Source organism: Leucoraja erinacea, chromosome 3 (genome assembly GCF_028641065.1).
Source record: "Leucoraja erinacea ecotype New England chromosome 3, Leri_hhj_1, whole genome shotgun sequence".
Taxonomy (NCBI): Eukaryota; Metazoa; Chordata; class Chondrichthyes; order Rajiformes; family Rajidae; genus Leucoraja; species Leucoraja erinaceus.
Window position 1 is genome coordinate 31,186,405 of NC_073379.1, and position 27,591 is coordinate 31,213,995.

The 27,591-nt window shown below is 41.7% G+C and overlaps 1 protein-coding gene across 1 annotated transcript in view; it reads right to left on the reverse strand.

Annotated features, from left to right (window-relative positions):
- Positions 1 to 23,230: 23,230 nt before the first annotated feature.
- The window catches only part of chrnb5a (cholinergic receptor, nicotinic, beta 5a), a 38,645-nt gene continuing 34,284 nt past the window's right edge, over positions 23,231 to 27,591 (reverse strand). Inside the window, exon 6 of the mRNA XM_055632395.1 lies at positions 23,231 to 24,169. Within this exon, the coding sequence (XP_055488370.1) occupies positions 24,017 to 24,169 (153 nt within the window). The 3' untranslated portion in view covers positions 23,231 to 24,016. The remainder of the gene's footprint in view (positions 24,170 to 27,591) is intronic.

Sequence of the window (27,591 nt, forward strand, 5' to 3'; positions counted from 1 at the left end):
ACAATTTGACAATGCAATTACTTCAATCTATTTTGCAACCTATTGTGTGAATTTCAAATCAACTGCTTAAAATGATAGTTTTTAATGTATCATGAGAAACATGGGAATATACAGCACAAGAAACTGTTCTATTACTAAATACTATTTAATTTGAATTGAAATGTAAAGAATTCTTCCTTGGTATTTGGTCACGATTGCACAACTCTTTTGGCCTCTTGTTTTGGAGCATTTCCGACAAAGATTCATGTTCTAAGCTCATGCTCCTGGTTTAAACAAGATGATAACATCGACTGGAGGACATAGATATTGTCACAGATCTGAAATCTGTCTTGTTTCAAATGTCAAAATACTGTAGCTTTATTACGCTGTTCTTGGTGGATGGCCAGATCGTATCCAATTATATTTGATTATTTCTAGCTGGAGAAAGTCTGTATATATTAGGATTTTTTGTCCCTTGTGCCAAAGCGTGAGTGAATCAGCTAATCCATGTGAGTCGTCTAGCTAGACATAAATGGTAAAATTATTTCCGGTGTTAAAAATAGTTTTTGGGCTGGGAATAGCAGATGGAGCTTATCATTTAGGAATCAGTAACTGTCCCAATCATCTCAAAAACTGTTACATTTTCCCTGAGTAACATTTTGTTTCCAGTTGTAAATATAGCAGTTCAGTCTGTCAGACTAACCAGGTTATGCCTTTAGCATGGATTGTCAACTGTTAAGAAAAAAAGAGTACAATATTCATTCATTGAGAATAAGTCAAAGATCGATTAAGTGAATGAACAAAAGTAGGGATATGATGGAGAAGTGTTGGGGACACTTTTGAACTTTTGAATGATGACACAAAGTGAATGTAAATTTGTACATGTTTGTATCTCTATTGCATGTATATCCTTCCATTACGTCACCTTTTGAGCATCAAAGCAATGTCGGCATATCCATTATCCTGTTATTAGATTTCTTTATTCTAGCAGCAACAACAGATTCTGATTAGAATCTTTTGATGTTACAAAAATATTGGCCAGGACTCTACGGAAGGCATTTGAAAACAAATCAACATCTTTAATAGAATTAGTGCAAACATTGATATATACTTCTTGATTATTTGAAGGATCCATTTAAAATACAATAAAACAGGGTCTTCATTGCTGTGATCTTGTGAAATCAGCTGTGAATATTCCTGTTTCCTTTTAACGTTCATTTTTAATCTCTCTAATTCAAACCTTATAGATTCAGTGATTTTTATATTTTAAAAGTGTGCATGAAATATCCAGCTGGGCTGTAGCTAGGATGCCCTAGCAGGGATCAAACCCAAACCAGGAAAACATTTGGGTCATTTTACTTTAGTTTAGACACCATGGAAACAGGCCCTTTGGGCCACCGAGTCTGTGCCAACCAGCGATCACCTGTACACGGGTTCTATCCTACACAGTGGACAATTTACAGAAGCCAATTAAGACAAACCTGCACATTTTTGCAATGTGGGAGTAAACCGGAGACCTATGTGATCATAGGGAGAATGTACAAACTCCATATAGACAGGATTTAATCTGGTCCACTGGTGCAGTAAGACCGCAACTGTACTGCTGTGTCATTGTACCATCATGTTTTATGTGCAACTCCACTTACCTTCTCCAGGACGCTACATCTCTGCCCAGTCAAAAACAGGGCCAGCAGGTCCCTGAGAGGATTCAGAATGAGCAACCACACAAATACTGGTTGTGTATTCCAGAGGTTTACTACTCTCTTAGAAATAGACGATTTTCCAAACATCTTGTTGCAGATGAGCAAAAAACAACCTGTTAATCGAAATAAAAGGCTTCTAGAAAATCTAGCAAGGAGATATAGAGACAGATATTGCATCACCTACATTGCAAGTGGAAATACCTGGGGAGGAGGTGGGTTGGGTGGGAAAGAATGAACAAACCAAAGAATTTCAGAGGGAATGGTGATAAATAGCCAGGATTTCGCCATAAATGCCATTTACCCTTTCATGCCTTTTTTGATGATTTCACCAGGATAATGCCTTTTTCACGAGTGCCTAAATCAGCCTTTTTTTGCCGTTTTGGTAAAAGGTCATGCTATTTTCTCTAGTTGTACTGTGATTACAATGACATTTTCTATGTTAACACGTTAATATTAATATAATTATTAACGTGTTAACATAGTATAACTTACAAGAAAACTTCCACCACTGGGGTGAAACCAGGGGCTCCACAGTCGGCCATTCATTTGTTTGTGCTGCTGCCCGCTGGTTCAGTCTTCTCCAAGATCTATTTAAGAAAGAACTGCAGATGCTGGAAAAATCGAAGGTAGACAAAAAATGCTGGAGAAACTCAGCGGGTGAGGCAACATCTATGGAGGGAAGGAATAGGCAACGTTTTGGGTCGAGACCCTTCTTCAGACTGATGTGGGGGGGGGGGGGAGAAAGTAGGAGGTGGAGACAGCAGGACTAGAAGGAGAACTGGGGAGGGGGAGGAGGGAGAAAACAAAGGCTATCTAAAATTAGAAAAGTCAATGTTGGGGTGTAGACTACCCAAGCGAAATACCCAAGCTTGTCCCCTCACTACATTTACTGCTGGCTCCAGTCACAAATCTGAGTGTTCGAGTGATCTGTGCAAGGCATTCATTGATGCTGGGATTCCACTGTGGAAATTGAAAACCATATCTCTCAGAGGTCTGTTAGAGAAATACACAGAGGAACATATACCAAGTGAGTCATCATTACAGAAACATTATGTTGACAGCAATATCAACATTGTTGTGCAGAAAATTAGAGATGAAGTTGCATGCAACAAAATATGGATCTCAATAGACGAGACAACCGATGCTGTGGGGTGATATGTTGCCAATGTGGTCATCGGTATACTGGAGGCAGGTCAACCATCAAAGGAGTATTTGTTGCCATTGGAAGTATTGGAGAAGTCAAACAGCTCAACTATTGCTCAGTTGTTTAGATCTTCACTTGCTGTACTTGGGTAAGAAGGAATAAAACATGAGAATGTTCTTCTGTTTGTGAGTTAAAGTTTTACTCCCCAAAATGTTGCATTTGACATGCTCAGCTCAAGGACTTCATAGAATTGCCAAGCACATACATAGCTTGTTTCCAAGGGTCGATCGCCTAGTTTTCAATGTCAAGTAAATCTTCCTCAAAACATCATCACATGTGCAGTTGCTCAAGGAAATGGCACCCAAGATTCCGCAACCTCCTCAGCCCGGTTTAACTAGGTGGGGTACATGAATCTCTACTATGCTGCAAATTTTGAAAAGATAAAAGAAATTGTCAACTGTTTTTCAGAAGAAGAATCTGCTGCAGTCAGGATGGTCTGTGAAATCATGCAGAAAAAGCCTCCACCGCGATCTTGTGTTTATTGCTTCCAATTTTGCAAACTTCCCACAAGCTATCACTTCCCTTAAGGAACGTGGCGAAACATTAGTGAATAACAGATTTTCAACAAAGTAACTGCCGATATTCGTAAAGTTCCTGGTGATGTAGGTAAAGACGTAGAAGGAAAATGTGAGAGAGTGATTTTAGCAAACAAAGATCTTGAAAAAATACAAAACATAGCTACGGTTCTCAAAGGTAGTTGTAATGCACAAGATATCGACATGGATATAGAGTATGTAGCTTGTTTCAGGTATGCACCAGTGACCTCATCTGAGGTAGACAGAAGTTTTTCACAACTGAAGCATATTCTGTCTGACAGACGGCATCGTTTAACACCAATAATTTGAAAAAAATGCTAGTAATTAGGTAACTTTGGTCATTTAATGTAGTATACCTTTATAATATCACTTTAAACCATATTTTGGTGGTGGAAATAAATGCCTTTTTATGCCTTTTTTTGTCAATAGATGCTTTTTTCGTGCATTTTTGTAATTTTATTTTGCATTTTTGCCTGCCTATTTCAATGTTTTTTAGTACCTAAACATCCTGGCTGTAGTGATCAACAATTGATAATAGGAGAATCATAATTTAAAAAAACTGGGTGAATGGCATTGAAAATTGCCAAAGTAAAAACAGATGTGTTGGTTATCCGAGTTATTACCATTTCTCTAGAGGTATGCATTCTGCACAAATGAATGCATTTTTAAAGTATATAAGATGTGATCCTGCTGCTTTAAATTTTTTTTTATGTTTTTTTTTATAGCCACATCATAATTCCAAAAGTTCTATTCTTTGGATGTGTTGACATTGGAAGTATTGGAGAAGTCAAACAGCTCAACTATTGCTCAGTTGTTTAGATCTTCACTTGCTGTACTTGGGTAAGAAGGAATAAAACATGAGAATGTTCTTCTGTTTGTGAGTTAAAGTTTTACTCCCCAAAATGTTGCATTTGACATGCTCAGCTCAAGGACTTCATAGAATTGCCAAGCACATACATAGCTTGTTTCCAAGGGTCGATCGCCTAGTTTTCAATGTCAAGTAAATCTTCCTCAAAACACCATCACAAAAGTTCTATTCTTTGGAAATTCCTAAAACAATTTAAATGTTTGCATTATTACACATAAAAAAAATAACAATACGGCTCTCGACCTGTTAGATATAATCTTAGTCTTCAGATATTTTCAAAAAACATTATTTTCAATAAAACTTAATATCAGTAATACATCTGCATAACTGCTGCTCAGCTGCATCTCATGTCACAAGTATCAGTGAGAAAAATAGTGCAAGGACATTGGAAGGATTTTGATAAAGATTTCTGAGAAAAAAATCTCTCAAAGAAAAAGAGTCAGATATGTTTGAACAGAAAAGATGCACAAATTAGGATTGCATGTTTTCATCATTTCTATTGAAATGCCATCAACGTTTTTACATTAACACTGGACATTTATGGTCTGATCAGCTGGGTACCATGCACATGTTGCTTTACTTTTAAATATTCAGAGTTTCCATCGGTCATTGAGACTCATGTATGAAAACAGGAGTGGATTTGAACCAGATGCAGCAGTACTGTCACAGAGGGTAACTTTGCCACAGAGGGTAGTTGAGGCCAGTTCATTGGCTATATTTAAGAGGGAGTTAGATGTGGCCCTTGTGGCTAAGGGGATCAGGGGGTATGGAGAGAAGGCAGGTACGGGATACTGAGTTGGATGATCAGCCATGATCATTTTGAATGGCGGTGCAGGCTCAAAGGGCCGAATGGCCTACTCCTGCACCTAATTTCTATGTTTCTATGTTTCTATGTACTTCATATTGATGTTTAAAAGACCTTAATCTTTTAGTACGATGGCAGCCTCGCCAACAGTCTATCTCGTCCTTTTTTTCTTTTGTTGTTTTTAGTCTGTTGTTAAATGTATGTTTTATGTAACTTTTGTTTTTTTATTATGTGCGGGTTGTGAGGGATCGACTTTGGGAGCTCCAACCATGGGAGCCTGCGGACTTAACATCGTGGAGCTCACAGTCCCTTGGTTAGGGATCGACTTCGGGAGCTCCAACTGCATGAGCTTCGACTGCCCTGATGGGAGCTTCATTTGCCCCGACGCGGGAGCTTAGATCGCCGACTGCGGGATCTTCGATCGCTCCGACTGCGGATGGTTCAACTGTTCCGACCGCGAGAGAAAAGGAGGGAAGGAGATAATATGTCATTGCTTTCCATCACAGTGCTCTCTTGTGGATGTTTATGTTAATTTTTATGTTGTTGTGTGTCTTGTTGCTTTTTTGGTATGACTGTATGGCAAATCAAATTCCATGTATGTTTTTACAAACTTGGCTAATAAATTAATTGCAATTACAATCAATCTAGCCTGTATCAGTCTCAGAAACGTCATGCCTGCAACTAGTTTTCCTGAAATACCATTTCCAGAAAAACAAGTAAATAGATACAAAATGGATCAATTAACAAATAGAAAACTCGTGGAAAGCTCCAGTAACTTGACATGTAGTAGGTTTTATCTGAGCTGCCCATTCCCCCTTTTCACTCAATCAAAGAATAGAGATGGTACATTGGTGCAGCTGAGAAAGATGCCTCACAGATACAGTGACCTGTGTTACATCTTTACCTCCTGCGCTGTGTGTGAAGTTTGCAATTTCTCCCTGCTCCGGTTTTCTCCTATATCCCAAGAATGTGCGGGGTGGTAGGTTAAATAGCCTTTCTAAATTGCCTCTAGTGTGCAGGGACATGATATATTCTGAATGCGTAGAATAAAATAGAATTAGTATAAGTGGATATTTGATGTGGACTCATGCACTGAAGAACTTTTACCTATATTGTATGAATCTATGACTAACGTAATCGTTATTAATTCAGTGCAGATGGTTTTGCTGCACTGTTTTGGTTGCTTAGCTTTAAACAAGTACTACCCTTTAAGTCATCACAGCAGGTCCCTTATGTTGCTGCTGCAACATGTCGGCTCCTGCTTCTACCATGCTTGAGCTCCCAGCAGCAGGCCAACAGCTTGCATGGGAACAATCTTGGCCCTTCGACATGAACATGCCGATTAGGAAAAGGGGAGATGCAACGAGACCTGGGTGTCATGGTACACCAGTCATTGAAAGTAGGAATGCAGGTGCAGCAGGCAGTGAAGAAAGCAAATGGTATGTTAGCAATCATAGCAAAAGGATTTGAGTATAAGAGCAGGGAGATTCTATTGCAGTTGTACAGGGTCTTGGTGAGACCACACCTGGAGTATTGCGTACAATTTTGGTCTCCTAATCTGAGGAAAGACATTCTTGCCATAGAGGGAGTACAGAGAAGGTTCACCAGACTGATTCCTGGGATGGCAGGACTTTCATATGAAGAAAGATTGGATAGATTCGGCTTGTACTCGCTAGAATTTAGAAGATTGAGGGGGGATCTTATAGAAACTTACAAAATTCTTAAGGGGTTGGACAGGCTAGATGCAGGAAGATTGTTCCCAATGTTGGGGAAGTCCAGAACAAGGGGGTCACAGTTTAAGGATAAGAGGGAAGTCTTTTAGGACCGAGATGAGAAAATCATTTTTTACACAGAGAATGGTGAATCTGTGGAATTCTCTGCCACAGAAGGTAGTTGAGGCCAGTTCATTGGCTATATTTAAGAGGGAGTTAGATGCGGCCCTTGTGGCTAAAGGAATCAGGGGCTATGGAGAGAAGGCAGGGATTGGATACTGAGTTGGATGATCAACCATGATCATATCGAATGACGGTGCAGGCTCGAAGGGCCGAATGGCCTACTCCTGCATCTATTTTCTATGTTTCTATGTTTCTATGCTAATGAATAGAGGTGAATGTAAAGCCCAGTTTCTAGTTCCTAGATAAATGCCATCTTTTTCAGATTGTACTTCATTTTCCTACAATGCTCAATGTTGAAATCATTCTGACAATGATTTTTAGTGGTCGAACATTTAAAATCTCATCTTGTATGTGTGGTTATATATGTGTCTCTTTATATTTTTGCAAAAACATTACGTGGTAACAATAAGATTTTTATATTTTCTGACACATTTTCCCCTTTAAGCAGTGAAGAGCTTCACTTAATATTTTATGATTTATTTCACGACTTATTGCCGTTTAAAAAAAATAAATAAATAAAATGACCAGCTTCCACAATGAGGTGGGGAAGGCATGATGGCTCGGCTCAGAGTCCGTTTCACACACATATTCCATGAGCTTGAAGTGACGTCAGGGGGAGGGCTACATTTCCAGAAACTTCCTCAAATGCTTCACCACCTCCCCAACGGTCGACCTGTTTCATTCTCACTCCCTGATGCTTCATTCTGACTTCGCCTTTAAAGATGTGATGTCACAATGAGGTGGGCGGGCACCATGGCTCAGGTCGGTGCCCATTTGACCCTTGCCCGACCGTGGCCTCGCTTGGGTCCTCGAGTCCATGCCCGCCCACAGCTTCGCTTGGGTTCTTGAGTCCAGGCCCGCACGCACCTCGCTCGGGGTCCTCGCGTCCATGCCCTCACGCGGCCCTGTGCCTGGTGGGGAGGCTGCAGCCGCGGGCTGAGCACGGCAACTGGGCATGGGGTGGAGCCGAGCCTGGAGCGAGGTGGAGGGCTGAGCCCGGGGCCGTGAAAGAAGCCGTAGGCGGAACGAAGGATGAGCCAGGGTCAGGGACGAGCCGAGCCCGGAGATGAAGTCGTGGCCTGCCTGGAAATGAAGTCAGGGTCTGGACTGGAGCCCATGCGGCATCTGAGCTGATGGCTGCAGCCTACTGCCAGGGCCGGGCTGAGTATGAGAACCAGGCCGAGTTTCAGGCCCTGGCGCTGCCCTATGACCTGGATAGGTGCTGCACCAGGGAATGGGAGCGAGGGGAGGAGGATGAGGGAAATAAGGAGGAGGGAGATGAGGTGGGGTCTCTACCCCATCCCTCTCTTGCCCCGCTCCCACTCTACACCCCTCCCCCTCCCTCTACCCTCCATCTCTACTCCCTTCCCTCTCCCTCTCCTCTGTACCCACTCCCCCTTAATCTCCACCCACTCCCCTTCCTCTCTACCCCCTTCATCTCTGCCCCCTTCCCCTCCCTCTCTTCCCCTCCCCTCCCTTTTTACCCCCCCCCCCCCTCCCTCTCTAACTCCTCCCCCCCCCCCCTCTCTACCCCCCTGTCCCTCTTCAACCCTCTCTACCTCTTCTCCTCCTCCCTTTCAACCCCCTTCCACTCTCCCCCCTCCCTCTCTGCCCCCCTCCCTCTCTGCCCCCCTTCCTCACTGCCCTCGCCTCTCTACCCCCCCCCCCCCCCCCCCCCCCTCTCCCCCTCTCCTCCTCTCTACCCCCCCCCCACTCTAGGGAGTGCTGAGTATTGGGATCTATGCAGAGGGACCAGCCCTCCCCTGTGATGCCTTGGGGGATGGGACCCAATGGGTCCCACTTGATCTAGTAGCCATTAAATATGTACAATTTCCTAATAAATAAAGTAATGCCCTGAGTATTTGATTAAGAAAGATGACAGCAGTACTGATCAATATTTAATTGATGAGAACTTAGTTAATGTTTCAGGTCACTGACATTTCCACTCTCTCTCCTCACTTACCAAATGTTTTGGGTATATTTGGTTTTATATTGTAGCCCGGAATGTTTTAAGTTATGCTTCTTCTACAGTCGATAAGAATTTCAGTTCCGTTTTGGTATATTTGACAATAAAATACTCTTGACTTGTCATTTGTACTATCCATACTTAAAACACACTTAATTTGTAGTTAAGTGTAGAAACAAAGAACTGCAGATGCTGGTTTAAAAAAAAAAGAACATAAAGTGCTGGAGTAATTCAGCAGGTTAGACAGCATCTCTGGAGAAATGGATAGGTAGCATCTTGGGTCAAGCCTCTTCTTCAGACTGTCAGTCTGTACACAGGTTCTGACCTGACCTGAGAATTCTCCAGAGATGCTGCCTGACCCGCTGAGTTACTCCAGCACTTTGTTTGCTAATTTGTAGTCAGTTGCTCTTTCTTCCTTCACGGTTGTGCTTTACTGTAACCTTTCAATTCTAATATTTAAAACCTGGTCTTTATTCCCTCTAGATATAGCGAAGTTAGAAGGCTGGAGCAAAATAATAAAAACACAATGTTCTCATTAAACATTCACAATCAGAGTGGAAAACATGAGGGAGGAGTTGGAGCCAAGGAGAAACATATCTCTCTGAAATGGGATGAATCAAGATTATGACAATAACCTCTGTTCCGAGTTAAAAATAGACAAGATCAGGATGAATCCAACTAGCATTCCCAAATCATATCCTTTGGTTGTGTTGCTAAAATAGGCTCAGTGATATGTCCTAATATTCAGCTACAATATAACAACTTCAGTTTATTTTTCTAGTGCAATCATCTGCAGTTCTCCAGGGGATCCAATTCCAACCAAGAAATGAATTGCGTTTCCTTTCATTTTCATTCTCTACTGTTCTTGAATTTTTCCTTGACTGTCCTAAGTGGGGCTGTCCCACTGCGGCAACCTAATTCGCGAGTTTAGGAGAGTTTGAAAAAATGTGTTGTTGAAGACCTCCTTTGACTATGTACAAGAGCTCCTTCGACCTCCTTCGACTATGTTGAAGAGTAAGCTTCGACTAGCTTCGACTAGCTTCGGGAAAATTGGACTCCGAATAGTGGAGAGTGAAGACAACCTCCTTCGACCTCCCTTCAACCATTCAACCTCCCTTCGACTATGTTGAAGACTATCTACGACTACCTTTGACTACCTTCGATTGCCTTTGACTACCCTCGATTACCTTCGAACAACATGCCAACCTACTACGACCTACATCGACTAAACCTACGAGTAAAAAATATATCGATTTTTTCCATGGCGACCTTTTTTTACTTGCGGGTATTTTGCAATGTTGAAAAATACTCCGCGACCTAGCTGAGGCCTCGTGTACGCGGGGACTACCCTCAAGCATGAAGGAGAGTTACAAAGACCTCCAAGGACCTCGTGTTGACCATGCTGCGAGTATGAGTCGAGGGCAAACCCGCCAGAACTTGCGGATTAGGTCGCCGCAGTGGGACAGCCCCTTTATTCTGAGTTCATTTTGTGAAATGTTTCACCGAGGGTGGCAATGCTGCTGATAGTGCACAGTGTTTATTAAGTTTCTAAGCATTTGTTTTCTCAGCATCCGTCCTGTCCATAATGTGAGCAAATAACTGTAAAACAAACTAACATCAGGCTTAGCACTGAATAAGCTTCCTGCAGGATCATGCTTTTCATGAGATGGTGTCAACATGTAAATCCTTACTGGATATATAAAATAGAGACACAAGAAAGGGCAGCTGCTGGAATCTTGAGCAATAAAAAGCACCGTAAGAACTCAGAGGGTCAGGCAGCATCTGTGAAGGGAAAGGAACAATGGGTCTAAAGCAGGTATTTGTTAGGTTATTGTCCACAGATATAGAAAGCTTCATATTTATGTAAGCAGTATATAAATAAATAAAAAATGCACCAGACTGAAACTGGCCTAAAATAATCTGTGTCCTCTCTCCACCTCTGATTTACACCTCCTCGTTGTAGAACTTGTCGAACCCTATCATTTTATTTGTTCTTTTATTACCTGAGTGGTGGGAGAAGTTGGGGAAGTGTAAAAATTGGTCTATCAACCCCTCTGCTACCCAAGGAGCTTCTATTTCATCTGATCACTTCCCCTACCCTTCAACTCTATCTCTAAATTGAGCCGCTACATTTAATGATGTCAATTCTTTCAAACCACAACTGTGATTGTCTATTGAAAGTATTCAGACCAAAGTAATGATTGCACTTTTTCTAAACATATTCTGGACCGCAGATTCAGAAGCTACATAATAGCTCTCAAATGATTCACCAACATTGCTAATCCCATCTGCGATTAAATTAAATTGAATGAATGCAAATATATCATTTCAGTGCCACATCTATCCATGCTATTTCTGCAGAAATTATTTGAAGTAAAACTAGTTAATAAATATTTTTGCCAATAACGCTTTTAGAAGAAGAACAGCCTGTGTTTCCCAAATAAAACAATGAATAGAAATTTCCAGATTATTGGAATCTAGAAATACAGTACCTGTCAGGAAAGATTATGGTTGGTTTCTTTAAACAGAAAAAGCTAAGGGGAGACTTAATTAGAGTAATCGATCTACAAACACTGAAACAGGCCTTTCAGCTCAACTCGCTCATGCCGACCAAGTTGCTTAACCAAACTATTTTACATGCATGCACCTGACCCATGTTCCTCCAAACCTTTCCCATCCATGTATCTATCTTAAGTACCTTTTAAATGCAGTAATTGTACCCACTTCTACCACTTCATCCGACAGTTCATTCCATGTATACACCATGCTCTCTGTGAAAAAGCTGCCCCTTAGGTGTCTTTCAAATCTTTGCCCTCTCACCTTAAATGGATGCTTTCTAGTTTTTGACTCCTCAGCCCTGAGGAAAAGACCGTGGTTTTTCACCTTTTCAAGCCTTTTCATAACTGTATATATCTCTGAAGCTCACCCATTAGCCTCTTACATTTCAGGGAAAAGAGACCCAACCTATCCAACGTCTCTTTATAACACAAACCCTCTAGACCCAGTAACATTCTTGTAAATCTTTTCTTCCTCAGGCACTACCGTTTACCATGTAAGCCCTGCCCTAGTTTGACTTACCGAAGTGCAACACCTTGCAAATATCTGGACTAAATCTGTCATTCCTCGGCCCATTGAAACAGCTGGTGAAAATCCCATTTTAATCGTAGATAATCTTCTTCAATGTCCACTACATTACCAATTCTATTATCACCTGCTAACATATATGTACCTGTAACCATGTCATCAATCTTCATATCTGTTAATAGAAATAGTGAACTACAGTGGACCCAGCTTGTGCCACGCCACTTGTTACAGGCACTTGTTTGAAAAACAACCCTCTCTCGACTGGGAACATTGCTTATCCATTCCCTCCAGAGATGCTGACTGACCCACTGGGTTACTGCAGCACTTTCTGTTTTACCCAAGATTCTAGCATCTGCATTTCCTTGTGTCTCCTCTACCACCACTCTTTGTTTCTTACCTTCAAGCCAATTTTCTATCCAGTTGGACATCTCACCCTGGATCCCATATGATCTGGCCTTCCAGCCAAATCTATAGTAGTACGTTATCAAAGAACTTGCGAAAGACCATGTAGACAACATAAACCTCACTGTTCTCATAGATCACCTTGGTTACCTCTTCAAAAAATTCACTCGTCAAATTGAGATGGATAACATTAATGATGGGCCCAAATAGAATGAGGCTGATGGATCTAAATCAGAGCTGAAAGTAATTGCTGGAAGCATTAGAAGAAAAATGAGGAAAAATGCTTTCCTAAAACTGTAAAACTCTGGAACTCACTGATGTGAAGGACAGAAATCCATGCCACATTTAAGCATGATTAGATGTTTTTCTAGAGAAATGAAACCAATTGATTCTCCAGAGTGTCTTCAGTGTTGGAGTCAGAAAGGATGCAGCTCTCTGGTAAGGTGTGATCAGCAAAGTAAGAGTTGTGAAGGTTAACTCCAATAAGATTTTTCAGAGGAAATGATTGGGGAATGTCATAAAGAACTGAAGAAGGGTTTCAGCCTGAAAAGTTTCTTATTTCCTTCGCTCCGTAGATGCTGCCGCACCCGCTGAGTTTCTCCAGCACTTTTGTCTACCGTTATAAAGAACATCCTGTTTTATCAGGGAAACGGCCACAGCAGGCAGAAGGAGATTGGAAATCTGATTGCACTACACCAGTACAACAATCTTCCTCTCAATGTCATCAAGTCAAATAAATTATCGTTGACTTTAGAAAGGGAAAGCCAAGAAGGGGAAAGCCAAGAACCTATCTTTATCGATGGGTTGGTGGTCGAGAGTCAATGACTTCAGCTTTCTGGGCATGCATATCTCTGAAGATTTTTTCTTAAGCCCAGCATATTGATGCAATCATAAAGAAAGCCCATCACTGTCTTGACTTCCTTAGCAGATTAAGGAGATTTTGGATATGTATGAACAGTTTCTTGAACTTCTACAGGTGTATGGCAGAAAGCATATTGATTAGTTGTATCACACCTGGTTCAGCCACTTGAACATCCAGGAATAAAGTAGACTATCGAGAGTGGCAGACACGGTCTGGTCCATCATGGCTACTGACCGCCCCACCAGCAAAGGAATCAATAGGAGGCACTGCCTCAAAAAGGAAGCCTGTATCAAAGATCCACATCACCCTGGCCACATTCTCATTTTACTTGTACCATGTGGAAGAACATATAGGAAGCTAAAAACCTTGACCACCAAGAAGGTTCAATAATAGTTTCTTCCAAAACAATCATCAGGCTCTTGAACATCACACAGCACTAGCCTCAACTATGAACTATGGACTGTCTGGTTGCACTAAGGATTATTTTTTCTGCACTAGTATTGGAGTTATTAATTTATTATTGTTTTGTTTATTATATATTATCAATGTGTATTATGTTTACAATCCAATTATTCTGTTGCAAGTAAGAATTAAATTGTTTCACTGTTGGTTTCTTAGAATAGTTAAACACTTTATTCTTGACTTGACATTTGATTCCCCGAGTGAGAGACCGTAAGGATAGCCACATCATTGATGCTATGGCAGATACCAAAGACTTTTGGACAGAACACTGTCTAATCTGTTACCCCAAATCAAAGCGGCCAAATACATGCCAATAGAACTGTTCCTGTAAGAAGATCAATGTCATTAGTCTCAAGGACCAAACAAAGAAAGCCCTTCTCCGACAGAACCTTATGGATCCTCATCAACACCAACACCACCCACCTCAGTGTGCACACATTTCTCCCACCATGTACCACCCTTCCGGTCACCTGGTCCCAGTCCCTAGGGCCTAAATTCCATATCTTAGTCCCTAGGGCCTAAATTCCATTTTATCACCTCTCTTTTCCCTCTCTCGTGCCCCCTTTCACCCATTTCTCTGCCTCAGAAGCCAATTCGCTGGATGCATTCAAAAGAGAGTTAGATAGAGCTCTTACGGCTAGCGGAATCAAGGGGTGTGGGGAGAAGGCAGGAACGGGCTACTGATTGTGGATGATCAGCCATAATCACATTGAATGGTGGTGCTGGCTCGAAGGGCTGAATGGCCTACTCCTGCACCTATTTTCTATGTATCTATGTGTATCCCTCCCTCAGCTTTACATTTCACTCTTCACTATCTTCTTATTTGATATTCTTTTGTCTTCTTTTTTTACCTGTAGACTCACCAGAGTGAGACCAACCACAGCGGTATAAACATTGACTTCTCCAATTTCAGGTAGTCCTTGCTTTCTCCCTCGTTCCCCTCCCCTTCCCAGCTCTCCCACAGCCTACTGTCTCCTCCTCTTCCTTTCTTCTTCCTGCCCCCCTCATCCCCACATCAGTCTGAAGAAGGGTCTTGACCCAAAACGCTACCTATTCCTTCGCTCCATAGATGCTGCCTCACCCGCTGAGTTTCTCCAGCATTTTTGTCTACCTGTAGACTTCGTTACTAACTCCACCCATCTGTCAATCGAACCCACCCTTCACCTGCATCGACAGATCACTCTTTTTCCTGCTTTCTCCCCTCTAATCCAAACAGTCTGAAGAAGGATCCCAATCCGAAATGATGTCAGTCTATTCCATTCTCTTCACAGGTGCAACCTGACCTGTTGAATTTCTCTAGCACTTTGTGATTTTCTCACGGACAACCTGATGCCCTCCCACCAACAGACACTGCAGAATGACCTTGTTTTCCGGACACTCAGTATATCCACTATAATTAGAAACTGATCAGAGACTACCAGGAAACACTAGGTGATGTGAATGACCACGGAAGCCAAGAGTAATAACCACAAAAAAAGTTTTTCTTGGATTGGAAAGTCCATGATTGGTTTTCTTACCTAGTTGCTGGATTAGACAAATTCTACCATAGTAAGATAGACAGAGGAAATTATTCAAGGTTGTTCTCTCTGTCTCCTTGGAAAACCATGTAATTCCCCACAGAATCATGAAAGATGGTGCTCACAATTCAAAACGTAAACAGAGAATTTGCGATAGAACTGAAAACCTAATGTTCCTTCTGTACGCATACAGTAGCACAATGTGTATAACAAAAGAAATGTGCTACCTTCGGAGTTATCTTTTTGTGCCTGCTCCAATTTAGTGGAATCAGCAGTTGCCTCATCAGTCACCCCAAAACCCACAGAAACTATATACATCAAACCATCCTTGACCTCAAGGAACGAGGAAGATTTCCATTGTTTACCTTGCTTTGTCTCATTAACACATTTATACCATTGCAAACTAGTTCAGATCTGTCTGAAACCTCACCCATTCCTTCTCTCCAGAGCTGCTGCCGGTCTCGCTGAGTTACTCCAGCATTTAGTATCTAACTTCAGATATGTCTATTCTTGGTTAACCTGTTTCTATTGTTTGGTCTCATTTAATATCATTTCCTGATTTTTGCTCCTGTGAGTAACAATCGGTTGCTCAGTCTGACTCACAGGTGGCACTGTGGCATAGCTGGTAGACCTTCTGCCTGCCCTTGGATGCTGTCTGTGTGGAGTTTGCACGTTCTCCCTGTGACCATGTGGGGTTCCTCTGGATGCTCCAGTTTCCTCCCACATCTCAAAGACTTGCTGGTTTGTAGGTTATTTAGCTTCTGTAAACTTCCCCCAGTGTGGATGAGAAAGTGAGATAACATAGAGCTAGTGTGAACCAATGGTCAATGGTCAGCATGGAATCAGTGGGCCAAAGGGCCTGTTCTATGCTGTATCTCTAAAGAAAACTAAACATTGCAATGCCAATGCCCTAGCACACCAATGCCCCAGCTCAGCTGCCTATTTTGTTCCAAGAACTACCTTTTTTGTTTGGCTGCAACTTAATTCACAATGGAGTTTGGCTAATTTTCAATTAATTTCGGAAGCTCCCAGTGTGTTCCTTCTTACCTCATGGATCATCAATTCCTGGCATGACATCAAAGATTTTGTTGAAACAGATATTTCCTTTGCACTTCATTAGTAGGCTTCTTTTAATTGAATTCTGGAGATGTGTTAGACTCTGCAAATCCTTGTGAAATAAGGTGCATTTTTTAAGAAGAGATGAGATCATGTCATTTGGACTCTTCCAAACATCTCCCATGGGTTGTCCAAATGAACAGACTATATTTGTTCCAGGCCAAGAAACAGACTGATTGCAATTTTTGTCTTTCGATTATAGAAATAGTCAGCCATGTGCAAACCGAATCAACGTTCACTGCTGTTGAAATTTCAGCAGCATGCAACAAACGAAGCGCAGGAATCCGAAAAAAGATTTTTAAACAATAATCAAATTATCTATCTATGATCATATCACATCATTTAAGTATTTAAACTCTGATCTTGTACATTTATTTGTGTGTGTGTGTGTGTGTGTGTGTAGGTGTTTGTGTATAATCACATCTTCACAAAAAATGACGTGGTAACGGTAAAATATTTACATATTCCGGTAGACATTTTTCCAGTGAAGTCAAAATTCGCCTTATCTGAAAATGTCATGCTTTTTTTCCACGTTATTACTGAAAATGTTCAAAAATCTGACAAAACTGAATTTAAAAACGCCTGTCTTTCGCTGATGACGTCACAATGGCTCTGCTTGCTGCCATCTTGCTCGCACTGCGAGTGACGTCACCCCTCCCACCTCCCCTCCTCCCCCCCCGTTATTCAAAAGATGCTGCCAGAGATGGACCCGCTAGCCGAGCCGATGCCGCTCCCTCTGTGCCCCTCTCCTTCTCCCTCACTCTCTCGCCCCCCCCCTCTCCTCCCCCCCCCTCCCCCTCTGCCCCTCCCCCCACTTTCCCCCCCTCCCCGGCCTCTCTCTCCTCCCCTCTCTTCCCTTTCCTTCCTCTCTCCCTCTCCTCCCCCTCCCTCTCCCCCCTCCACTTTTCTACCCCCCCCCCCGCCCTCCCCTCATCCCTCCCCCCTCTCTCCCCCCCCCCCCCTCCTCCCCCCCTCATGTGTATATGTATGTGTGTGTATATGTGTGTGTGTATGTGGTTGCCTTTAAATCTTTTCAAAAAGACTACGCGGTAATGGTTACATTTTTACGTATTCTGATTTACATTTTTCCCATCGAGGCCGAGTTCTCCTTATCTGAACATTTTATGCTTTATTTCTCGACTTATTCTCGACATTACTGATTAAAAGTTTTAAAAAAATCAAAAGACTTTGAATTTAAAATGACCAGCTTCAACTGATGACGTCACAATGGCTCGGCTAGCAGTGATCAGCTTCACTGAAGTTTTCATCCTATATTTGACGTTATTCGTGATTGACGCTTTAAAAATGCACAAGATATTTACATATTCTGATTCACATTATTCCCATCTAGGCAGAGAACACCTTCATTGAACATTTTATGCTTTATTTCTCGTCTTATTACTGATTAAAGTTTAAAAAAATCAAAAGACTTTGAATTTAAAAAGACCAGCTTCAATTGATGATGATGAACTCATGAACTCACAATGGCTCGGCAAGCAGTGATCAGCTTCACCTACGTTCGGGAATGGCTTGAGTTAGTGGACCACGCCTCCTGTGAGGACTACGGGTAGGGAATGGGTGTGTTGGGGGAGCAGGCCCAACGGGAGCTTTTACCCAGTGGCCAGCTTTGACCACTGCACGGATACTGTGATTTACTGGCAAAATCAGCCACACGCGCATAAAAGGAGATTTTCTGTAATTAGGCTTCTGATGGCTCTTCAATGATACTGCTGCCGGAAGACAGGAAACAGTTTAGCTGATTTATTTCTTTATCATCCAGCAAGCTCCAAAGGACATTATCTGAGGATTTGGCAACCCATTAAGCTGTAAAAAGTGCACACAATGAGAATATTAGTTTATGGTGCAGACAACATTATAGAAGGCTGCACCTAGCATTAATTTTGTCCCAGTGTTTTCCTCTATATTAGTTATGTCCTCTGTAAGTGTTTTCATGTTCTTTAGCAAGCAACTATGAATTATTCTAAGGTTTGTTCGGGGGAAATCCATAGATCTTAATGGCCTAGTTGCAACATTATAGATGTTTGAATAGTGAGTATTGTGACTGAGCTGGGAATGTAGTTGGTAGTACGAGGCAGCAGGCGTTCCAGAGCAGCTCTAATGCAGACACTGCACTAACATTTCACAACAAAGGGTGACCCGCAGTGGAGGGGGGGGGGGGGGGGGGGGGGGGAATGCCATCTAGAGGAGAGCTTCAAATTAGACAAATCATTCATTGCGGCTAGACATAAAATGCTGGAGAAACTCAATGGGAGGTGGAGCAGGTGAATGGGGAGGGGGGCATCAAGAGCAAAGGGGGAATGGGGGTGCTGCCACTGTACGACGTGCCACGCAGGCGGTAGATAGGAATGTTCAGCACTTTGTAACTTTGTCGGTAACTCTGTAGCTTGTTATCAGTACCTTGATGCTGGGGATGTTGGTCTGGGAATGGACATTGACATTAATTGGATAATTCTGCTGGATTAGGAGGATTCTGGTTCAAATGACAATAAGGTATTTTTCATTAATTCATTGAAATCAAGGACTTCTCACAATTAGCCTGAGTGGTATATGACTATTTTCAAGTCACACTGGCAACAGAGTACTTGATGGATCCTGACACTGCCTACACAACCAAGCCAACTGACAGGGCAAAGCCTGACCCAAAAGTTGCCTCCTCCTTGCTGAATCTCATAGTGAGGGTTAGCTGAGCCACAGTGGCTTCCTGTCCCCTGCTGATGGGAAGAAGAAATCAACAGCTAACATAAAAATGGTGTACCTGGAGGCAACGAGAATGCAATCTAGAACTTAGTCCAGTTACAGTTCCCGTCAGATAGAACAAATTAGACAAATCATTCATTGACGCTAGACATAAAATGCTGGAGAAACTCAGCTGGACAGGCAGCATCTCTGGAGAGAAGGAATGGGTGGCGTTCCATAGTTACCTTCTCTCCAGAGATGCTGCCTGACTTGCCAAGGTACTCCAGTATTTTGTGTCTATATTCGGAGTAAACCAGCATCTGCAGTTTCTTCCTGCACAAATCATTAATTGACAATCTCATGAGCCTACAATTCTCCAGTCCTTCTGAGTCAAGTTGAGGGCTGTGGTTCTGAAGTGATTGATGTAGCCAAGGTGGGAGCTGCAGATGAAGCCAAAGATGGAGCAAGAGGTATATGATGGCACGGAAGATTTTATGCTCCTTGCACCTTTTTAGCTTGGCTTCCCAAGGTGTTCAATGGCGTTCTGGATGCAGCCTATCTGGCCCTGGGGATTTATCGGCCTTTAATCCATTCAATTTATGATACTTCCCCTCTACCTGTTGACCTTCTTAAAAAGTGGGGTTACCCCGCAATCTTCAGGAATCTAAAGAGTCCTTTTTGATTTACAACAAATTCAGTTATTAGGGATTCCTATGAGTCAGTGAGGATTTACTTATCCTCTGTTTTCTGGCCTCCTGGAATGTGTGTCTATTTCAAGAGTATGTGGTGGGTGTACAGACCCTGTGATCCAACTTTTGGAACATGCTGAATGTTATCAGTACCTTGATGCTGGGGATGTTGGTTTGGGAATAGACATTGACATTAATTGGAGTATTCTGCTGGATCAGAGGATTCAGGTTCATTAGCAAGCAAGAATAAAAATTATGTAATTATAATGGAAACATTTTCTGCTGCCTTGTTTCCAAATGTTAATGAGGGCAATATATAAATAATGATGTACTTTTGCAGCTACACCTAACAGGACTGTTTTATAGGCAGGAAACATAACAGAGTTTAAGAACAGGTTTTAATTATCTTAATAAAACGTTGATGATTACTTAACAAATATCTTGTCGGTCAATGGCATTTCATTTCTGGAAACAGTATAAAACTTCAGCTCATTGCTGACTGCAAATTGGTGTTTGAAAGATGCAGTATAAATACTTTTGAAATATAGTTGAAGAACAAACTGAGGACATTTGTCTATGAAAGATTTGCATCTCTAAAGTTTTTTTCAAGATCTCAGCATGTCCAAAAGCACAAAGATGATGTGATGTAGAATATGTGAAGCCAATTTTACACAAAGCAAACTCCAAAAGACAGTAATGTGATAAAGAGCAGACTGAGGAACAATTTGCCGCTGGCCACTAGTACTGACTGCATCAAGAATACTGGTGGCCTTGGTACTCAACTCTTCACATATTGTTCTTTTGATTTAAATATAATTACGTCAAATATAAACAAAGGTCATAATAGCCAGGGACTTCAATCAAGAGTAGGTCAGCACTGGTCAGCACCGATTTGGTGGCCGAAGGATCTGTTTATGAACTGCATCTTTAAAGTCTAAAGTCAGTGAGGCAAGATAGTGAAGCTGAGAAATAAGATGGGGATGATCACTTTGTTGAAAAGTACTATAGGCCCCCAAATAGGCAACGGGAATTAGAAGAGCTGGGATCAAGTGTATCCCTGGAGGAGTTTAGGGAACTGAGGAGCACTGTGTTAAATTGAATTGAATTAAAGAACTATGAACATTGAAGGGACTGAGGCAGGTTCGATATCGTGAAAAGGACTGGTGTAGTGCTCCAAATCTTTTTTCTCTGCTCACATTCAATAATTCACACTCAAATACAATACTACATTCCATCATATTTCACAGCTTATTGCTATGCCTATATCCAAGGAAGGATTGTAATCCATACAAAGTTTCATCATATTGAACTTGCTCCCCTTCCACTGGCCATTCGCCAGCAACTGCCCACATGTACTTACTATTTGCCTCCTGATAATTTTAGACAGAGCTCTCAAAATATGGAACAATTCTGACTGCAGCTTCTTTCAAGCTTTTTTATAATCTTCCAAAAATCACACCTCCTATCCTTCCATGGACACTACCTTCCTATTTGACTACAGCATCCAGTCTGGGTGGTGCCAGCAATGGCTGCCTCGCCAATAGTCTGTCTATCCCTTCGTTCTTTGTTGTCTGTTTGTATGTGTTAAATGTATGTTTTTAGTGTTCTTTAGCATGTTTTATGTGGGGAATGAGGGGGGGGGGGGGGGGGGGGTGGCTTTGAGGGAAATTTTTTCTAATCTATTACCTCGATGGAGATGTGATTTTTTTCCGTATCGTATCTCCGTCCGCACGGCGGCCTAACATCAAGTTGGCAGCCAATGCTGGATACCGATTTTTGGGAGCTCCACCGCGGGAGCCTGTGGGACTTTAACATCGCGGAGCTCGCAGTCTCTGGTCAGAGACCAACTTCGGGAACTCCAAGCCGCAGGAGCTTCAACGATCCCGAAGCAGGAGCTTCGATCGCCCTGACGTGAGGTCTTCAACCGCCGGCAGAGGGAACTTCTATCACCCCGACTGCAGATGGCTCGACTGCCTCGACCGTGGGAGAATAAAGAGGAAGATTGAACTTTATTGCCTTTATTCACAGTGAGGAATGTGGGGAATCCGCTGTGGCACTATGTTAACTTTTATGTAGTTGTGTGTCTTGTTGCTTTTTTTTAGGATGGCTGTATGGTAATTCAAATTTCACTGTACCTTAATTGGTACACGTGACAATAAACTGACCTTGACCTTGTTATCTGCTAAAAATCAGATGTCTGCTATAAAATAACCTGATGTTCTATAACAGCACAATAAAGATGCTTTCATGAAGAAAACAATTAATTTTACTTGCAGTGTAAAAATTGTTTAAAAGTTTTTTGACTAAGAACCTGCTAGTGATGTTCAATTTGGCTTTTGTTATTAGGACAAAGTAACCTGCTTCATAGGCTTTTCACACTTCAATGCAAATGTTAATTCCTTGCCCTACCAAGCACCCAATTCTGTAATAGAAAATAGACAATAGGTGCAGGAGTAGGCCATTCGGCCCTTCGAGCCAGCACCGCCATTCGAGGTGATCATGGCTGATCATCCACGATCGGTACCCCTTTATTGCCTTCTCCCCATATCCCTTGACTCAGCTATATTTAAGAACTCTAACTCTCTCTTGAAAGCATCCAGAGAACCGGCCTCCACTGCCCTCTGAGGCAGAGAATTCCACGGACTCACAACTCTCTGTGTGAAAAAGTATTTCCTCATCTCCGTTCTAAATGGCTTACCCCTTATTCTTAAACTGTGGCCCCTGGTCTGGACCCCCCAACATCGGGAACATGTTTCCTGCCTCTAGTGTGTCCAAACACTTAATAATCTTATATGTTTCAATACGATCCCCTCTCATCCTTCTAAATTCTAGAGTATACAAGCTCAGCCGCTCCATTCTATCAACATATGACAGTCCCGCCATCCTGGGATTAACCTTGTGAACCTATGCTGTACTCCCTCAATAGCAAGAATGTCCTTCCTCAAACCTGGAGACCAAAACTGCACACAATACTCCAGGTGTGGTTTCACTGGGGACCTGTACAACTGTAGAAGGATCTATTTGTTCCTATACTAAACTCTTCTTGTAATGAAGGCCAACATGCCATTCACTTTCTTCACTGCCTGCTGTACCTGCATGCTTACTTTCAGTGACTGTGTCTGCTGTCTATTAAATGCACTGCGGGAACATTCCCAAATCTCACAAAAGCTTCCAGCTCTGCCACTGAGGACAACAGTTATAAATATACACCACTATCTGCAAATCATAAGTATCCCGACTTTGAAATAAATTAATGTTACGTCAATTGTTACCGGATCTAAATCCTAGAATTCCCTTCAATGGAATGAAGATTGTAGCAGCTCAAGAAGATGATCACCACCTTCATCGAGTGGTAGGCAATAAATACTGGCTTAATCAGCAGCATGTTCACACACTGTGGATGAAATATAATCTGAGGAAAGAGATGCATACATCAATCCACATGTTTGTAGGAAAAGGTTTTTATTGGTGTTCAATGACTTGGTCCATTTGTTTTCATGGTTTACTTCCTCTAAATTTTTTTTACACAAAATATCCATTACATTACCATAGCCCAGAACTGCAAATACAATTCATGGATTGGACCTGACCAACCTCTGCGAAAATTTGCTTGGATTAATTGAAAAATATCTCATGTTCAGATAAAATGTTCCCAAACATGCAATGACACGCCACCAAAACACAAAGCTTTACAGCATGAGTTATGTTTCATGTACAGATCCAGGTGATGACAAGTATCGCACCTTGCTTTGCTCCCAGAGCCCTATCAATCATTAAGACCATGTCTATTAGGAGTGCAAGTCATTAAATAATTAGCAGTTCCAATGGAAATTCCTGGGCTAGAACATACAATAAATCAAGGGTGGATCATTTTGTTTTTTTGACAGAAGAATTCTGTTGTCTTTTCATATCTTTCCAGTTATTCCATTTTAATGATATTTGAATCAAATGTAACACTCAACCTACAGAGCATTACTTTTCAAAACTTTTCAAATGTGGCAGCTCCTATGCAACAGTGTATTTTTACAGTACATTTTTGTTTAAACTAAGACCAAATGGGAGGGAGGAATAGGAGATGACAAGATTTCTCTATTGGATGATGATACTGCATTGTTTGTCTTAACATGATCAGTGTCATACATACTCATACGGTTCAGTAAACAACACATGCTAGTTTGGTGTCTAGCATTAATTTTCATTCAATTCTGGATGAATCACACGGGGAAGAGCATCACTCTGCATCGGAAAACGTGTGCGGTACGGCGTAGTTTTGAAAGAAAGGTTGAAGATAGAGACCCAAAGTGCCAACCAGGCACACAACCACAAATATCCATAGAAACAGACGGTCGATGACCATAGCGACATACTTCCAGTCTTCACTGATCTGAAAATCAGATATTAATGCAAGTGAGAATATGATTTGCTAAATGGGTTACAAAAAAATGTTGCAAATAATTTATTAGTGTACACATTTTTTTTCTTGGCCTATCTGTGTGATGATGTTCTCAGGATCATCTGGATATATCCATTCCTTTGCTAACAATTTCATTCTGCATTAATTTATTTTCTTTATATTGTATTAATTAAACAGCAGGGGTCATTCTTAATTTGGACAAAGAAAACTAGAGGATATTTGCGAGGTGCGCAAATCCTTTTGGAGCTGTGATGGGACAGAGGAGCTGGTAAATGGCCACAATTGTAAGGGCTGGCCGTGAAGGCACATGAGAAGGAGAAAAGAGGTGCACGAACAAGCGGAGAGATTAGCTTGTGACCAGAGGGCGTACCACCTGGAAGGCATAGATGAAGGCAGGCCTGTAATCAGAAGAAGCCCTGCAATCATTGGGAGGATCCATGAAGGATGCAGTGCCGGAGAGAAGTTGGGATTAGGATGGGTGGTGGGGAATGGGTGATACCTGTTCATCCTCTTCCACAGGGGAGCTCATTCCTGCGTCCCTTTCATTCTCTACTGATTGCTACATTTAACCTCAGGTTCCAACAGATTGACTGGTCTGCTGGTCAGTCACTAGAGATGATGTTTACTGTTTGAAAAAGGCAACTCGGGACTAGTTGGTTGATTTGATTGCATTTCCCATTTTGATTCCTTAACTGCTCACCTGACTCTTTCCCAATTGTGATGAGTCAGTTTATGCCTTCTCATATATTATCTTATGAAAAAAGCCATTTGGTTCATTAAATCTATGAAGACTGTTGGAACAAACCTATCAACCCTATGTTTATTTTTCTGTTATCTATTCCATCCTCCAGACCCATTAACTCCACCTTCATTATTATTGAGGCCATAGTTTTCTCAGAACACCAGAGAGCAAGCCAAATTAACTGTTGCAGATGATCTGAAACTGATCATTGTTTATGAACTCCAGACACAAGTAGGATGTGAGGAAGAGAGGATAATAGAAGAGGCATGGTTATCATTGGCAGCTTGCCACTTCCTCGCTTTGTTTGTGCTTTGTATCATCGTTGGTGAATAGTGCCTTCCTCAAAGTGAGTTCTTCGATGAGCTTTACTAATCTTTGCTCCACTTTTTGATCGATTTAACAAGGATTGCTGGGCTTTAGTCAAATGACCATTGGATGATTGCATTGTTCAAGACAGCATGTGCTTTACCATGTCCCATCAAATCACCAAAGTAAAAGGCAAACTTTAGTATTGGGGGAATTGCTTACAGATTAAGTGAAGAATAGTTCGTAGGAGGTTTTTCATAATTTAGTAAATGGAGAAATATGAAAGGTCTGGTGCAAGGGATCACAAAAAAAGCAGTGATCACTTTGCAGCACTCTGTGTGAATAACTAAGAATATTATACAATGGAAGAATTGCTGACATATTAAGTGAAGGATAGAACTCATAGGAAGCATTTTCCTAAATTAATAAATGGAAAAATATCAAAGTGCAATGCTCAGAGCATGAGCTGAAAAATTAAATGAACTGATTTAATGAATCTGTTTAGTGGAAACTTACTGATATTTCTAGCCTAAAATTAAACCAGAAGTTTACTTTAATAGAGCAGACAATCCTTTTAGTTAGCTCTTCCTGATTGTTCCAGCTATTATTTCCTGGGCTGTTATGGAAATTATGTTTTATGTAACAAAGTTCACAGGTTCTAAGAGCAGAATTAGGCCAATCGGCCCATCAAGTCTACCCCACCATTAAATTATGGCTGGGGTAGCATTTTCCTCTCAATCCCTCTATCTTTCCCTCTCAACCATTCTCCTGCCTTCTCCCCATTACCCCTGACTAATCAAGAATTTGTCAATCACTGTCTTAAAAACATCCATTGATTTTGCCTCTACAGGTGTCTGTGGCAAAAAAATCCAGATTGACCATCCTCTGTCTATAGTTACCTTGCTTCAGTCAAAGGGCATTTGATGGGAGTTGTTTCAACGCTGATTGCTAGTAGCTACTTAATGATTAATGTGAGTCCAAACATATATCACACGCTACTGTTCACCTCCATCTCAGTTCCATTTTGGCCCCACACAGTATATGAAATGTTGTCAGAAATATTTGTGCAGGAATAATGGGATGTCCTTAGCATTGATGGATTTTCAGATCTCACTACCAACACTAAGCCTCATCTCCAACTATGATTGCGGCAACTTTGGTTCTGTTCTGACTCCACCAGGATAGCCAGGACATTGCTCAAAAGGTAGTAAGGAGACCCGGAAAGACCTCAACACAATTAGGTTTCCTCACCACCATGCCGCGCTCAGGATATTGATCGGCACAGACCTGATGAGGTGTAGAATTATTTTACAGACTATCAGCAGTTACATAGATACATAGACAATAGGTGCAGGAGTAGGTCATTCGGCCAAGCCAGCACCGCCATTCAATGGGATCATGGCTGATCATCCACAATCAGTACCCCATTCCTGCTTTCTCCCTATACCCCTTGATTCCGCTAGCCCTAAGAGCTCTATCTAATTCTTTTTTGAATGTATCCAGTGAATCGGCCTCCACTTCCATCTGAGGCAGAGCTGACAGGAACTGATCCAGAATCTATAGATCATTGGAAAATGATCACCAATGTGTCCACGATTTTTAGTCATCTCCTTGAGTACCCTGGGATGCAGACCATCAGGCCCTGAGGATTTATCAGCCTTCAGTCTCATCAGTCTACCCAACATAATTTCTTGACAAATGTGAATTTCTTTCATTTCCTCCGTCACCCAAGGTCACCTAGTGCATCTGGGAGATTGTTTGCGTCTTCCTTAGTGAAGACAGAACCAAACTACCTGTTTAACTCGTCTGCCATTTCCTTGTTCCCCATAATAAATTCACCTGTTTCTGTCATCAAGGGACCCACATTTGTCTTAACTATTTTTTTTCTCTTCATATACCTAAATAGGGTTTTACTGTCCTCCTTTATATTCCTGGTGAGCTTACCTTCATACTTCATCTTTTCTCCCAGTATTACCTTTTTAGTTACCTTGTGTTGAACTTTAAAAGTTGTTCAATCCTCTGGCTTCCCGCTCATCTTTGCTATGTTATACGTATTCTCTTTTATTTTTATACTGTCCTTGACTTCCCTTGTCAGCCATGGTCACCTCTTAGTCCCCTTAGAATCTTTCTTCCTCTTTGGAATGAAACGACCCTGCATATTCCGGATTATTCCCAGAAACACCTGCCATTGCTGTTCCACCGTCATCCCTGCTCGGGTCCCTTTCCAGTCAACTTTGGCCAGCACCTCCCTTGTGCCAACATAGTCCCCTTTGTTCAACTGCAATACTGACACTTCCAATTTTCCCTTCTCCCTCTCAAATTGCAGGTTAAATCTTATTATGTT